General features: G+C 50.7%; 3 protein-coding genes across 3 annotated transcripts; 2 read left to right on the top strand and 1 right to left on the bottom strand.

Annotated features, from left to right (window-relative positions):
- Positions 1–6,755: 6,755 nt before the first annotated feature.
- On the top strand, positions 6,756–8,612 carry ACO1O0_004828 (FAD-binding oxidoreductase; the record flags this gene model as incomplete). The annotated part of the gene is made up of 4 exons (XM_083194261.1): positions 6,756–6,938; positions 7,021–7,444; positions 7,505–7,566; positions 7,656–8,612. 4 exons carry the CDS (start codon positions 6,756–6,758, stop codon positions 8,610–8,612), a joined length of 1,626 nt encoding a protein of 541 aa, XP_083049174.1.
- A 2,781-nt stretch (positions 8,613–11,393) lies between these two features.
- Positions 11,394–12,038, bottom strand: ACO1O0_004829 (AhpD-like protein; the record flags this gene model as incomplete). Its single annotated transcript, XM_083194262.1, has 1 exon — positions 11,394–12,038. The coding sequence occupies one exon, from the start codon at positions 12,036–12,038 to the stop codon at positions 11,394–11,396; it is 645 nt and encodes a 214-aa protein (XP_083049175.1).
- Positions 12,039–13,045: 1,007 nt separating this feature from the next.
- On the top strand, positions 13,046–14,077 carry ACO1O0_004830 (class I SAM-dependent methyltransferase; the record flags this gene model as incomplete). Its single annotated transcript, XM_083194263.1, has 4 exons — positions 13,046–13,218; positions 13,274–13,527; positions 13,612–13,759; positions 13,822–14,077. 4 exons carry the CDS (start codon positions 13,046–13,048, stop codon positions 14,075–14,077), a joined length of 831 nt encoding a protein of 276 aa, XP_083049176.1.
- Between the last annotated feature and the right edge of the window lie 264 nt (positions 14,078–14,341).

A 14,341-nucleotide genomic window follows, 5' to 3' on the forward strand; every position in this document is an offset into this window, starting at 1 on the left:
TAACCCTAACCCTAACCCTAACCCTAACCCTAACCCTAACCCTAACCTAACCCTAACCCTAACCCTAACCCTAACCCTAACCCTAACCCTAACCCTAACCTTAACCCTTATTATAAAATCGGGTTCCGGGTTAATATACCCTTTATATCTTAAAACGGGTTTCGGTCTTATTTATCTTTATCTATTAATATTACTTATATTATTATTTATATTTTATATAAAAACGGGTTACCGGGTTATTTACCCTTTATATCTTATAACGGGTTACGGGGCTTTTTAACCCTTATATCTTAAAACGGGTTACGGGGCTTTTTAACCCTAACTAAAACGGGTTACGGGGCTATCTAACCCTTATATCTTAAAACGGGTTACGGGGCTATCTAACCCTTATATAATAACGGGTTACGGGGCTATTTAACCTTATATAAAAACGGGTTATAGGGTTATCTAACCTTATATAAAAACGGGTTCCGGGGTTATCTAACCCTTATATAATAACGTGATATAGAGCTATCTAACCTTATATAAAAACGGGTTCCGGGGTTATCTAACCTTTATATAGAAACGGTTTCTAGCGTTATCTACCTTATTTATAAACGGGTTACGGGGTTATCTACCCTATATAAAAACGGGTTATAGGGTTATCTACCCTATATATAAACGGGTTACGGGGTTATCTAACCCGTATCTACCTTATATATATAAAAATACCCTTAAGCTTTACCTACCCTATATAAAACTTAGTCTAATATATAACCCTTATATTATATAACCGCTTCTAACCTTATTTAACTATTATACTTAAAAAATACTCTATATATATCTTACCTTATATACCTTATACGTTATTTTACTTTATCTTCTAGTTATCTTATAAACTTATCTTAAATATCTACCTTACTTAGTATATAATACCTATTACCTTATTATCTTCTATTATTCTAAATATAAGCTATTTATCTGCTTTACTTTATATAAAATCATATCCCTATTTAGTCTCCTCTTATATCTCTTACCTATATAACCTCCTACTAATCTTTCTATTAAATTCTTTTTACCTATAAATCCCCTTCTAGCTAACCTCCTCTAATACCTTACCTAAACTAGCTAAACTAATACCTCCCCCCCTGATATGCCTCCTCGATAACCGCCTCCTATAGCGCTAGCGCGTTTATCCCTAGTTTCCCGTGGAACCGCCGGTCCTACCTAGCCTACCTATATAGCTCTACCTTATCCGAACCCTCTACCCTAAACTACTCCTACGCTAGCCTCCTTACCTACCTTAACCGCCTTACTATTAATATTACCGGTAGCACCTTATCCGCGTACCGGTAAGCCCCTATCCCCTCCTCCTCCCCGCCCTCCTACCTCTCCTCGTATTAGTCTAACGGTAGTTTATACTAGAAGTAGTATAATAGCTATCCGAACCTTATCTCCCGTTATACCTACCTATACGCCTTGTCACCACCTATAACCCTATATTACCCGCCCTCCTCCTTATGCCGCGGCTCTTCCCCGACCTCCCCTTACTCTAGCCCCCTATAGTGCCGCCGAATGTAGTATACCATATATTTGTCCGCTACCTTATCTAGCTACCGCCGTAGTATCCTAGCTCGCCGGCCCTCCTCCCGCCTAAACGCCTACTACGCTGACCCTCTCTCCTCCGAGTAGTAGTCGTATGGCTCCGCCCCGGCTATATCCCCGTACCTCTCGTACGCTACGCCGTCTATAAATACCCCTATAACCCTCCGCCGGTACCCGGGTATCGTTATAAACGCCTTTATCTACGCCTTATTACTCTCGTCTACGAAGCTATAGTATTAGTCCTCCCTCGTAGCCCGCCTATCGTATATAATGATCGACTCTACTACCTTATCTACCCGCCTCGCGCCCCGCCCCGTCTATTATATAAAGTCTACTATCCCGTATAGCTACTCCGCGTAGATTACCGCTACGATCCCCTCTATATCTATACCTATCCCGAGCCTTATCGTCGCTACGATCTACCGGTACCCGCGCCCCCTGGCCTAGCCCTCCCGCGCCTCTCGCCGATCTACCTCCGCTATCCCGCCGTGGTAGAATCTATACCCGATCTCCTCTGCTAGCGCCTCGCTTTACCCCTTAATCCGGTAGTATACTACCCCTTTTTAGCTGCCTGTTATCCCCCGTGCTAGCTATCGTACCGTCTCTACTATCCGCTCCGCTACGGCGTCTCCTAGCCCGGCCTTCCTCGGCTATACCTACTCTACCCGGTACCGGTAGTTAAGCTTAGTTATCCGGTCCCGTACTATCGTTGCCCCCGGCATTAGTATCTCCTACCGGAACTAGTCCTCTAGTACTATTAGCAGCATCGCTGTTAGTAATACTACTAGGCACCGGAATCGGTATAAGCTCTTTAGCGTCCCTAGCCGGGCCCGGTAGCTAGTATCTATTATCGCCGTATGGTACTCGTCGATTAAGATCCGCTATAGTAGCCCCGCGTATAGAAGCCCGTCTATATATAACGCGAACTCGTTGCTTACCGCTATATCCGCGCTTACTACTACTAGCTATGCTGCCCGCGGTATATCCTCCCGCCCTGCGCTTAGCGATAGCCGGAACCGGATATAGTCTACCCCTATGCCTACTACGCGCTCGATGATATCATCTATCAGCGTTATAAACGGCGCTACTACGATATTCGTGCCCCCCCCCCTTATCACGGCCGGTACTATGAATAGTATACTCTTCCCGCCCCTTATCGGTAGTATACTGATAGCCGCCTCGTCTTGCCTTAGCCCTATGATCACCTCTATGCTCGTTGCCTGCTTCTCCGTCCGCTATATCGCCCCCGGCCCTAGTAGCTTCCGTAGCCTGGTAGCTATCTCCTCCTCTAATAGCCTTGACCTGGGCCGTGCCCTCGTCCTCTTGGCTAGCCCCGGGTTCTGGGTCCTGGTGCCCGTATCCTCGGGGCCCCCCTCGCCCCGCGGCCTCTTCTGCCCTCTGCTAGGCCCGGTCCTTCGTGCGACTATGTTAGCCGCCCTATGTGGCCTCTGATAACTGTAGTTGTGCCGGCCCGGGTCCTGACTATAGTTATTAGACCCTGCCTGGCCCCGATTATAGTTATTAGACCCTGCCTGGCCCCGACTGTAGTTATTAGACCCTGCCTGGCCCTGGCTGTAGTTATCTGCCTGGCCCTGTCCCTGATGGCTGCCGGCGTCGGGTGCCCCTGCTTCGTACTTAAGAAACTAGTGCTATAGCCGGCTAATCTCCCGGAACGTCGCGATCATCTCCGGCTATAGCTTCCCTGGGTACCCGATATGTACGGCGTAGTATTACCGTGTAATCCGCGTCCTATGTATCGCCTATAAGTCCTATACGATATTCTAGCTACCGCTATAGTCTACCGCCTTACCCGTAGCCGGGTCGATATCGATAGGCCTATTATCGTCCTCGTCACCTATCCGTGACTCGGCCTACCTTATCGCTAGCCCCTGGATCCGCCGCCCTAGCTTGATCGCTACTATATGGTACCGCGCCGTGCTGATTTATACCCCCGTGCCGGATTGCGTTACGTGTACTAGCACGCCGCTAAGCCGGTCCGTGTCCTATACCCCCGAGCTACTATCCCGCTATAGGAAGTCGAGTATCTACTCCTGCGGCTACGGTAGCCTATATTTACTACGTAGTATCCGCTCGAATAGTAGCAGCTATGCTACGTACGCGATTATTATCTTGCCGATCCGCTCGGGTAGGAACCGTGCTACCTTACGCCTGTTATCGCGGATCGCCTTAGACTTATCCCGGTCTATCACTAGTATCACCTGCCCGTCTACCACGAATATATTCCGGATTAGCTGCTACGAGTCGTAGTACCGTATCATCGTTACCTCTAGCCCCCGCCCCGGCTACCCGGCCTACGTATATACTAGCACTAGCATAGCCTCCCGGAACTACCGTAGCTACCGTAGCTGCTTCTTCGCCGGCCCCGCCTTCTACCGGCTCCGCTCGGTATCCTATAATGCCGACCTAGCTAGACCTATCACCTCACCGGGTCCCGGCTAGAGCTACTCGTTCCTTAGGTTTATCATAAACGATTACCCGGTACCTAAGCGTACTAAGCTATCCGTGATCCTCCCGAGCTCTAACCTACCGCCGACCTTATCCCATAACCCGGCTATAATCCGGTCTAGCGTAGCCTCGGCCTCCGTTACTAAGTCGCGTAGCGTGCGCCGAAAGTCCTCGACCCTGATCGCCTCGCCGTAGTAGAATAGCGTCTACTTATCCTCGCTCCACCATACCGTCGCCTAGCCCCCTATCTTATGGCGGTAGCCCTTACCGTATGCTATTTAGCCGATAATAGTGCTAATCACGCTATACGTGTTAACGTATATCTACTTAGCGTGCTTGTCGCGGAAGCCGAGTATAGCCTCGACGCTGATATCCTCTAGCTCCTCCCCCTAGCGCTTAAATACGGCGTCTAGGAATACTAGCCGCGCCTACCATATAATACCCGTAAGCATCCCCGTATATAGCTATGGCTCCGTGTAGCCTAGTGGCTGGCTCCTGATCCCGAGCGTTACGTAGAAGCATAGCAGCGGGTTCGTATAGACGTCGCCGCCTACGTTTTACTTAATCGAGCGAGTTAGGAATATAAATATAGCCCGGTCTAGCGTACCCTTATCTAGGCTACCGTAGCTATCCGTAGCCTCCTTATCCCTATCCTCCTCCTCCTCCGTATCGACCTCCCGGTCGCTAAAGAAGCCGCCGTCTTAGCTACTACTCTCGCTATCTAGCTTATACGCTACGTCGCCTAGCAAGCTCCACTGCTTATCGGTGAACCGTATAGCTAGCTACTCCTATGCTTCTTCTCGCCCTAGTCGGTAGGCCCGTAGGTAGAATCCTAGGTAGCGGTAGCCGATAGACCGGTACTTACTTATCGACTACTCTATGCTCTTACGCCCGAATGGTATCCCGGCGAGTGCCGTGGTCGATATACTGCTAAGCAGCTATAGTATCTCGACGGGTACGCTATCTAGCCGCTAGTAGTAGCGCTTTATCTCGCGGTCGAAGCTCTGGCCTAGCCGGATCAGCAGCGCCGCCTCCTCGGCCGCCGCGTCGTCTAGCGGCTGGTTACGCGCTTGCCGGTTCCTCTTAGCGCTTCTTACCTACTCGGCCGCCTCCATGATCCTTAGCTTATCGCGTGAGCCGAAATATCGCACCCACCGTATCCTCTTAACCTACGATAAGTCCCGGTCGATACCCTCCTCTATATCCCCCTTCCGGAGCCGCTTGGTATCCTTAGTATCGATCTCGGTAGTATACTCGGCTAGCATAGTATTAAATATATCGTCGCCGGGCGCGTGCTCGGTATCCTCGTCCCCCCTCGTGCCGTAGCCGTCGTCGATGATCTAATACCGCGTAAACTTACTCCGGAGCTATATCTGGAGATATACTTCGCCGTCGTTCTGGCCGGGGCTGGCTAATATATGCTAGGCCTCTCGGTAGTATCGCTGTAAGCTCTTCCGGGATATCGTTAGAAAGCGGCAGCTTAGATACCTAAACCTACGTAGTACTGGTAGCTGGGCGATCGGCGATAACCTATCCTTAGGTAGCGGGCCGTCCGATGGGTCTTAGAGCTCCATTAAGCTAGTATAGTCCTTGATATCTACTAGAAGCCGCCCTTTTACCCTATGGCCGCGGAAGTAACGCTCGATGCCGCTATCGGGCCTGATACCACTGCTACATAGCTGATATACCAGTATCTGATACTCCTCCACTAAGTATATATACTCTTCTACGGTTATTTCCTTAGTCGCTATTGCCTACGCCTTGGCTATTAGACTGATTGATAGGCGCGTTGATTGATTAATGGTCGTTATCGGATATACGCGCCACGACCTACTATACCGCTCGTGGTTATGCCGTCTGGGGATAGGATTCTAGATTAAAGGCGCTGGAATTTTAATATATTTAATCTAGAATAGGCGCTCTCGTAACTGCTGACCGATAGGAGTTGGGTTAGGTTAGGTTTATTTTTTAGACTAATCAGCAGTGGAGGCCAACTGGAAAAGAATTCAACTAGAACGCACGGACCACGCACCAATTTCGCACTTTAGGGTCATGGGAATTCTAGTCGAAAACCCGCCGAATAGAGAGCTAGGCTTAAAGTTCTCACTATTCTGCAAGTCGAAACTCCTGTACTCAGGGGTTGAGCCCACGCCCTGTAGCATCGTCGACTCATTGGCATTTCCATTTATATGTCGACTCGCCTTCGGGACGAACCGAGTGATCTCCGCCGTTGCAAACTTGCGTGGAGAAAACGCCCCCTTTTTTTCTGGTCGGGGTCTTTTAGGATCCTCTGCTTGGCCAACTCGCCAATACCTGGCCTGGGACCCCCGGCCCCCTTGCCTCTGCGGGATTTCTCTTCAACACACGCCAAATCTCATCTTACATATGGTCCCTGATTCCTTGGCCTTGTTGGTTGGAATTGTTAGTTCATGAATGGGTCGACTTTGGTCCCCGACTCCCCGACTCCCCGACTCCCCGCAATTGCGCAGCCTCGCAGTCATCTCCGTGGCCAGATGACTTGTCCAGCAATGTCGCCGTGGGCCGATATCGATACTGGGGCCATGGCATTTGGACTCCTAGAGACCATGTCTGACGTGTTTCCCTTCTTATTTATCATCCTCCGATGGCCCGTCTATTGCCACTCTCCTTGTCCAGTGTCAGCCTTGCTCGCCTGCTAGAGACGTGAGCAAAACTTGTGTTTCGCCATGATTACCCCCGTGCTTCTGTCCGTCTTGGGGTCTGTGGTCGGCACCGCTGTCGCCCAGACCTTTGAGCCTGTGGACTTCAACGTCACCGAAGGCCTTCTCGATCTGGGCATCGATGTCACCCAGCTTCCTGAGCTATCCGACTTGGTTGAGCGTTCTACCAACTCGCATTGCGCAGCTGCCGTGAGTCTTATTCCACCACATTTCATCAGATCTCCTATGCATCGGCCCCGATGTCGATACTGATCTTCTGTACGCTTAATAGTGTCTCTCACTCTCCACCATCTACGGAGATGACGCCGTCTACACGCAGGATGAGGCGCCCTACAGCGAGTTCACAGGCGCCTACTGGTCCCTGAACCAGGCTGAGGTCGACCCCTACTGCATCTTCAAGCCAGCAAGGTCGGCCGATGTTGCGGTGCTCGTATTGCTGTCACGACTGACGCAATGCCCCTTTGCCATCAAAAGCGGTGGTCACGCTGCTTTTGCTGGGTCGTCGAACATCGAAGGAGGCATCACCGTGGCCCTCGAGAAGCTCAATGGCATCAAACTCTCGGACGACAAGACAACGGTTACCATACAGCCCGGCAACAGGTGGTCCAGTGTCTATGCGGAGCTTGACAAGTCAGGCCTTACCGTCACTGGCGGTCGTGTCTCAACCGTCGGAACTGGCGGTTTGACCTTGGGAGGTTAGTGAATGCAAACAGCCGTATCATCGACTACGCAGCCGGCTAACAAGACTATTAAAGGTGGGATATCCTTTGTCTCCAACGTCCATGGCTGGGCCTGCGACAATGTCATCAGCTACGAGGTACGTTGTAGAAAACTGTACTTCCTTTATTAGTTCCACTTGATGTGTTTCCCTTGATTCCATATAGATATCTGACTAACTCAACCCAGGTTGTCACAGCATCGGGAATCATCGTCCGCGCCACCCCCACGTCGCACCCGAGCTTGTACTGGGCTCTTCGAGGCGGTGGCAATAATTTTGGAATCGTGACCGCCTTTACCTTTGAGACCCATCCTCTCCCTGGTGGCCAGGTATGGGGTGGTACCAAGACATTCCTTGAGACCGATTTTGACGCCGTCACCGATGCCTTTGCCGGTGTCGTTGCCGACTCACCTCAGGACCCTAACGCCGGTCTCTGGGTTGCCTGGATCAAAAACAACGGCCTCAAGCTTGCCGCCACGGAGCTTTGGTACGCCAAGGCAGATGGTTCTGGTGCTGCAATCTTTGACGCGTTCAACGCCATCACCCCCATCGCCGACACGACGCAGACCCGCATCCTACACGAGTACACGGACGTGCAGCAGGACTCGAACCCCTACGGCCTGCGCGAGGTCTACTGGGCCCTCACTGTCAAGGCTAACGCCGACATGGCCAAAATTGCCCGCGATATCTTCTTCGAGGAGCTCCCCGCCGTCGCGGACGTTAGCGGCGCCAACCCTGTTCTCATTTTCCAGGGCATCACTGTGAGCCAGATGAATCATATGAGCAAGAACGGCGGCAATCCCCTGGGGCTGGATCCTGCTGACGGGCCCCTGTACCTGATGCACATTGCGTGCTGGTGGGAGAACGCAGCGGACGACCAGACCATCTACGCCTTTATCTCCGAGGTGCTGACGCGTATCGATGCCTCGGCGAAGGAGCTCGGCGTCCAGAACGACTACATCTACATGAACTACGCCAGTCCATTTGAAGATGTCATTGCTAGCTACGGCGCCGACAATGTCGCGAAGCTTAAAAAGATTGCCTCTCTTTACGATCCCACGGGCATCTTCCAGACCCTACAACCCGGTCATTTTAAGCTCGGCGGTGCCCCTGTCCCCAACTCAGGGTATTACTCGGGTCTTTAAATGTATAATAAGCGTCCTGGTAACCTGGGTTGCGGTTCCCTTGTTTAATATATAAAGGGATATATTAATCTATATTTTTAGAAGGTCATGGAGACAGTGGAGTGCGCTTAGTTGCTCTAACCCTAACCAGGCCTGCCCAGGATAAATAAATAACCAACATTCACTATACCTAACGCGACATCAGAGTTTCTTGATACTTTAAAACGTAGCTGCGTCGAATTAAGGATTAGGGTTAGCATCTTCTTGTTTCTCTCCCCGATGTAGGTGACGCTATCTTGCAGTCCAATGGATCTCTCAGCCGGCCCGAGGCCGTGCATCTTATGCCATGGCACCTTCCGTATTAGTCTCCCCTGATCCAGTGGACCAATATACGGAGCACTCATACCGGAGAACCTGGCGAACATATCGGGCATGGCTCAATGCTGAATCAGTAAGCAGTAAGCTTTTAGAACGTTTCTGCTCATGCAGGCATCCCCATTGTGCACAGCGAAGGCACGAATAAGTAGGCATACATTGGCCGATCTAACGCACGGCCGCGCCGCCTCAAGTGGGGAGCTCTTGACCATGTAATGTCTCGACAGCTCGTTGGTCTGTGACTGTAAGCCTTGCAGTAACAAGACAGGGTTATATGCAACAATCTACAGTACTTGTACGTACAAGTGAATTTATAAGCGTATGTGCTTCCATCTACCCCTAGTCGTTATTTTTAATAAAAGGCAACACACCCACACTACTTTTTAAACCGCAAAAGTGTGTCGTTGTCAACTCAGTTCGTTTGCTTGTGAAATCATGGCTTTTTCTCGGTCCTTGCTGAATCTAGACATCTGGTCGGCCTCGAAGGACCGAGATGTCCCAGCTTCGTCGGATCAAATTCGATTACACTACGACAGAGCCCGGACAATGTGTAAAAATAGCGGTACGTATCCGCAACGCTGATTACGAGCAGCACTCAAGGATAACATGTGTAAAGGTCTCACAGTTAGCGACATTCAATACCTTACGCCAAAATTTTGGGACTTTCATTTTGACCGTATGATCCCTTCCTTTAGAACTACCATACAGCATATATCAAACTCATAATACATAGTGATCTCTGTCCGCGACCTGATTGCTTTTACCATAGCGACGATTCACCTGAATCTCTGCATCGGCACTCTTAGCTCTTTTATCAATTCTCGTCCGGACCTATCGGCATTAGTTGACGACCTCATGGAATTCAAAATGTGTGGTGACTTCATGCTCACAGAGATCGGCCACGGGCTAGACGCTCGTAACCTCGAGACTACAGCAACACTTCTGCCCGATGGCTATTTTGATCTGCACACTCCAAATCCGTCAGCTGCGAAGGCGATGCCGCCTAGCACTCCTCAATGCGGAGTTCCTCGCGTCGCCATTGTATTTGCTCGTTTGATAACGGGCAACATGGACTACGGAGTAAAGCCGTTCTTGGTAAATATAGCTGACGGCGAGGCTATGCACCATGGAATTACATCCCGCGCGCTACCCACACGTCCAGGCACAAAGCCATTGGACCATGCGATAACTAGTTTTGATCATGTTCGCCTACCACCAACAGCCCTTCTCGGTTCCGGTGCCAAGCCCAGAGACCAGCGAGCCGACTTCTTCAAGCAGATCTGGCGAGTACCGGTTGGGACACTGTCGCTCTGTGTTGCGATGATCGCGCCAATTAAGGTGGCAAGTGAAATTACAGCTCGCTACAGTCAACGGCGTCTCACCGCTGCCTCGGCCGATGGCGCGAGAATACCAATCTTGGCTTTCAGCACACAACAGCGTCCAATTCTACGTGGCTTCACCAACGCCATCATCCTAGATGCATTTGCCCGATGGACCATCAAGGGATTTATAGATCCGAGTCACTCGCCCCTTGTGCGCCATGGCTTGGCCACCATCTACAAGACTACTACAGTGCAAGCTTTGAAAATTCTGAATGAGTTTTCCGAGCGATGTGGATGGCAAGGTCTGTTTGCCTATAACCAAATCAGCGAATTGGAACTCAGTGTCAAGGGAAACTGTATTGCAGAGGGAGAGACATTAGTATTGTGCATACGTAAGTCGCTGACAAGTACTGCTTAGTATGGTATGCCCACTCACAGCCCTGTTAGGTCTTGCATCTGAACTTCTCGGCGACAAATATCATTTGCCGAAACCGCGATATCCGGACACGGCCTTGGCTCGGCATGAAAGAGGCGTGTTCCTTGAAGCAAAGGAGAAGATTGTCAGCCTAGGCGGTTATGAGCAGCATCGTGGTGAAGAATTTAATAGCCATATATTGCCCCGCTGTCGATCCTTGATCGAGGCGATCGGTCATCGCATGGCATACGAAGCAGCTCGAGACGCAGAGGTACCACCACAGGTATTGCGTCTTTTTGAGAATCTTTCTATTGAAAGTGATTTGAGCTGGTATGTTGAAAACGGCCTTGTCACAAGGACAGGCTTCCTCGACACATTAGCAGAGGCATATAACGCTGCTGTCCCTGTTTTGTTGCGCGACAGGCAGACTTCAGAGCTTGATGCTTATATCACTGCCCCAATCATAACGTCTCAAGCATGGGATAGATTTCATGGCGAGCTCCAGGTTTTCGAACATCGCGATGCCAGGCAGAGTTATCGGGGAAACCTGTAACTCCTACCGGTCAACATGATAAGAAAGGTTAATATTATCGTTGCGGAACACATTAATAGAGAATAATGGTTTCTTGATTACTTCTTTTCCTTTTTCTTTTTCGTTTTTGTTTTTGTTTTTGTTTAAAAAAAACCCCCCTATGAATCGTCGGCATTCTTCGTTATATCGCGACGGGCAGTCTGCTCAAGATGTGGTACAGGGGGGTCTGGCTGGACCCTCAGACCTCGCGTGAGGCGAGCAAGCATCGAGTACATGCCCAGGACAATGAAGAGCTCCACCACCTCGTCGTCTGTCATCTGCGATTTTGCCCATGCAATAGTCTCCTCCTTGTTTGTAAATGTTGCGATAGACTCATCCACCAGTGTGATGATGCACTGCTGCCGCTCCGACCAGACACCCATGGCGAATAACTCTTCGGACTTGAGCCCCTTGCTCAGCGCCTCGATCTTTTCGGTACCCATTTCGAAGGCCTTGGACACGGGGGCGTTGATGGAGAATAGATAGTCGGCCCCCACGGTCCCGGCCATACGAAGAACAACAAGCTGGTAGTCTAGGACCTGGATGGTGCGCGTGTTGCCGTCCAGCAGCCGGTGAAGCCAATCCCAGAGCGGTGGGAACAGACCACGAGACCTAGCCAGCAAGGCGAACATGTGGCGCTCGAAAGGGAACCTCCTCAATATCTCTGCATTCTCTTCATGGAGGGCATCGGGATTGTGTATATTGATTCCCTCGATGAGAGCCTTCCCGCTAAGGGTACCGTTGACTTCTGTCGTGTCAGGCATGATGTATACGAGGGAGCACTGAAAAGACAGCAGGGGGATATTGTGGTAAAAGATCAGGTTTCTTAGCGCGGGGATATCATCACAGAAGCCTGTCAGCGAGCTTTTAAAGGAGCTCGAAGGGGGCCGGTAGCTACCTGCCTACAGCCATTTTCGAGGAGCAGAGCCATGATACTTCGCAGTCCGGAACGCGCCGTTGACAAGCGCTGATGTTTCTCTGTCCGCGTTGGATGATGAACAGTTTATGCCAGGGTCCAACGATGGATACTGGCGGGAGCGCTAATGCAGGAAATGTTGGCACCCGGCGGCAACGCTACTCGAACGTGCCGCTGTGGCTTGCATCCTGGGTAACACCATGATGTGGGAGAAGACCCTGAGCGGCAAGCACCATCGTGACTTGCATCAATACGATGTGAAAATGAAACCCGCTTACCCACGGTGCGTGTCTATGTATGCACGTGTATACCAGGCGGGGCGGGGATTATTCCGGTTCTTCTTGGTAGATCTGGCTTGGACACTGGACTAACTCGACCTGCGAATTTCCGCCTAGCCTTAGCGCCCAGGAGCACCGACGCCTGGTATCATGATGCTCCCACAGGCATAGAGTGCAGTAACCTCGTCGGCAGCAATCTGGGCCTGGTCTTCGTGCATTTGCAGTCTTGCCCGTTCTTCCCAAACTGCGAATTTTGGTTCAATAATGCTGCTATGACAAAGACACAAGCAATGAATTTCCTCTGGGTAAAGGGCGGCGATCGGCATGGGGCGGTAATGTATGGATTGGAGACAAATACCAATGTCGCGACTCGCCAGTCGGCGGGTTTCGGCGGCAGACCTACCTAGGAGTATCCAAGATAAACCTGCCCCGGATTTTATCAGCCGCCTAGTGGCATACTTCGCCCATGCCTTTGAAGTTTTAAAAGTCCTTGGGCCCATCGAATCCCAGACTCATTCCAAGCACTATTCTCATTGAGATCCCCAAACCCGTGTTTGCTACTTACGCACAAACAACCATGTCAGACTCGACGGCCAGAGATCCTTACAGACTCAATCGAGATGTGCTAGCTTCCACACGCCTCAACCTCCAGCATTACATCTGGAAAGAGGCCCTCGGATTTGTCCTGCACCCCTCCATAAAGCTCTCCGGCCCGAACATCTCCATTGCCGATGTGGGCACAGGCACTGGGTACTGCTGCTTTCTCTTCCTCGTATTGCTCCAGTATTCTGATGCGTCTCCGCAGTGTTTGGCTCCTTGACTTGTGGCGTCAATATCCCAATGCACGGCTCGACGGCCTCGATATCTCGATTGAACAATGTCCAGCACCTGGATTTAACCCTCCTGGTGTGTCCTTTCACCACCTCGATATTCTCGCAGATATCCCTCCCGAATATGTTGAGAAGTACGACGTTGTGCACGCTCGCCTGCTAGTTCAAGTAGTAAACCAGGCAGGCGGCGATCCTGTACCCGTGATCCGCAATCTTTTGAAGCTTGTCAGTACGTAAACCCCTCTATCACCTCTACCCTGATGCCGTCTGTCATAGTAGCCTCAGCTCACAATATTGCTCCCCGTGCTTACAGAGCCGGGCGGCTACCTGCAGTGGGAGGAGCCCAATGACGACGCCGGCAACCGTCCTCTCGTAAAGAGCGACCCTTCAGTCGTGTCCGAATATTCGGAGAAACTCATCCAAGGTCTCGATGCCAAGTTTCGGTCCAAGGGCACCAAGTCGTAAGTTTACCACATCATGGGAATGCTCAAAGTTTACTTTTCTTACAAGCCGAGTTGTGTAGCTGGTCAACTGGCCTCGCGAATACCTTTACAGGGCAAGGCCTACAGAACGTCCATGCCGACGATTTCTGGACCGACGACTACCTACTGTCACTGGATCAGATTAACTACCTCGGCCTGTTCCAGGAACTTATCAGCAGACTGAAGGGAGATGCGAAAAATGAGCTTAGCGAGCTGTATAACAAGGCTGTGGAGGAATCTAGACACGGAGTTGCGTGGAAGGTCCGACGCTTTGTCTTTGTTGGTCAGAAGGCATAATGTCTGCAACAGAATACAGTCAGACTCATGGCCATGGTCATTCCTCCTGAAATCTCCGCATTAGATGTGCAATATAACTATTGTCTGTTAAAAGAGGTCGAGCGAGCGACATCTCTGTTCCCGATGTTAGAGCAGCTGTGATGCGCCACGTTAGGGTCATTCAGACCTGCCCCGTCTACCAACAACATTTCCAGTTTTTGCCCGTACCAAGTGCCCAGTGCGTCTACTATACTTGACTCTCTTCAACTCGAACTACTTCAAAAG

This window comes from Amphichorda felina (assembly GCF_050947745.1).
Source record: "Amphichorda felina strain 45539 chromosome Unknown scaffold_5, whole genome shotgun sequence".
Taxonomy (NCBI): domain Eukaryota; kingdom Fungi; phylum Ascomycota; class Sordariomycetes; order Hypocreales; family Bionectriaceae; genus Amphichorda; species Amphichorda felina.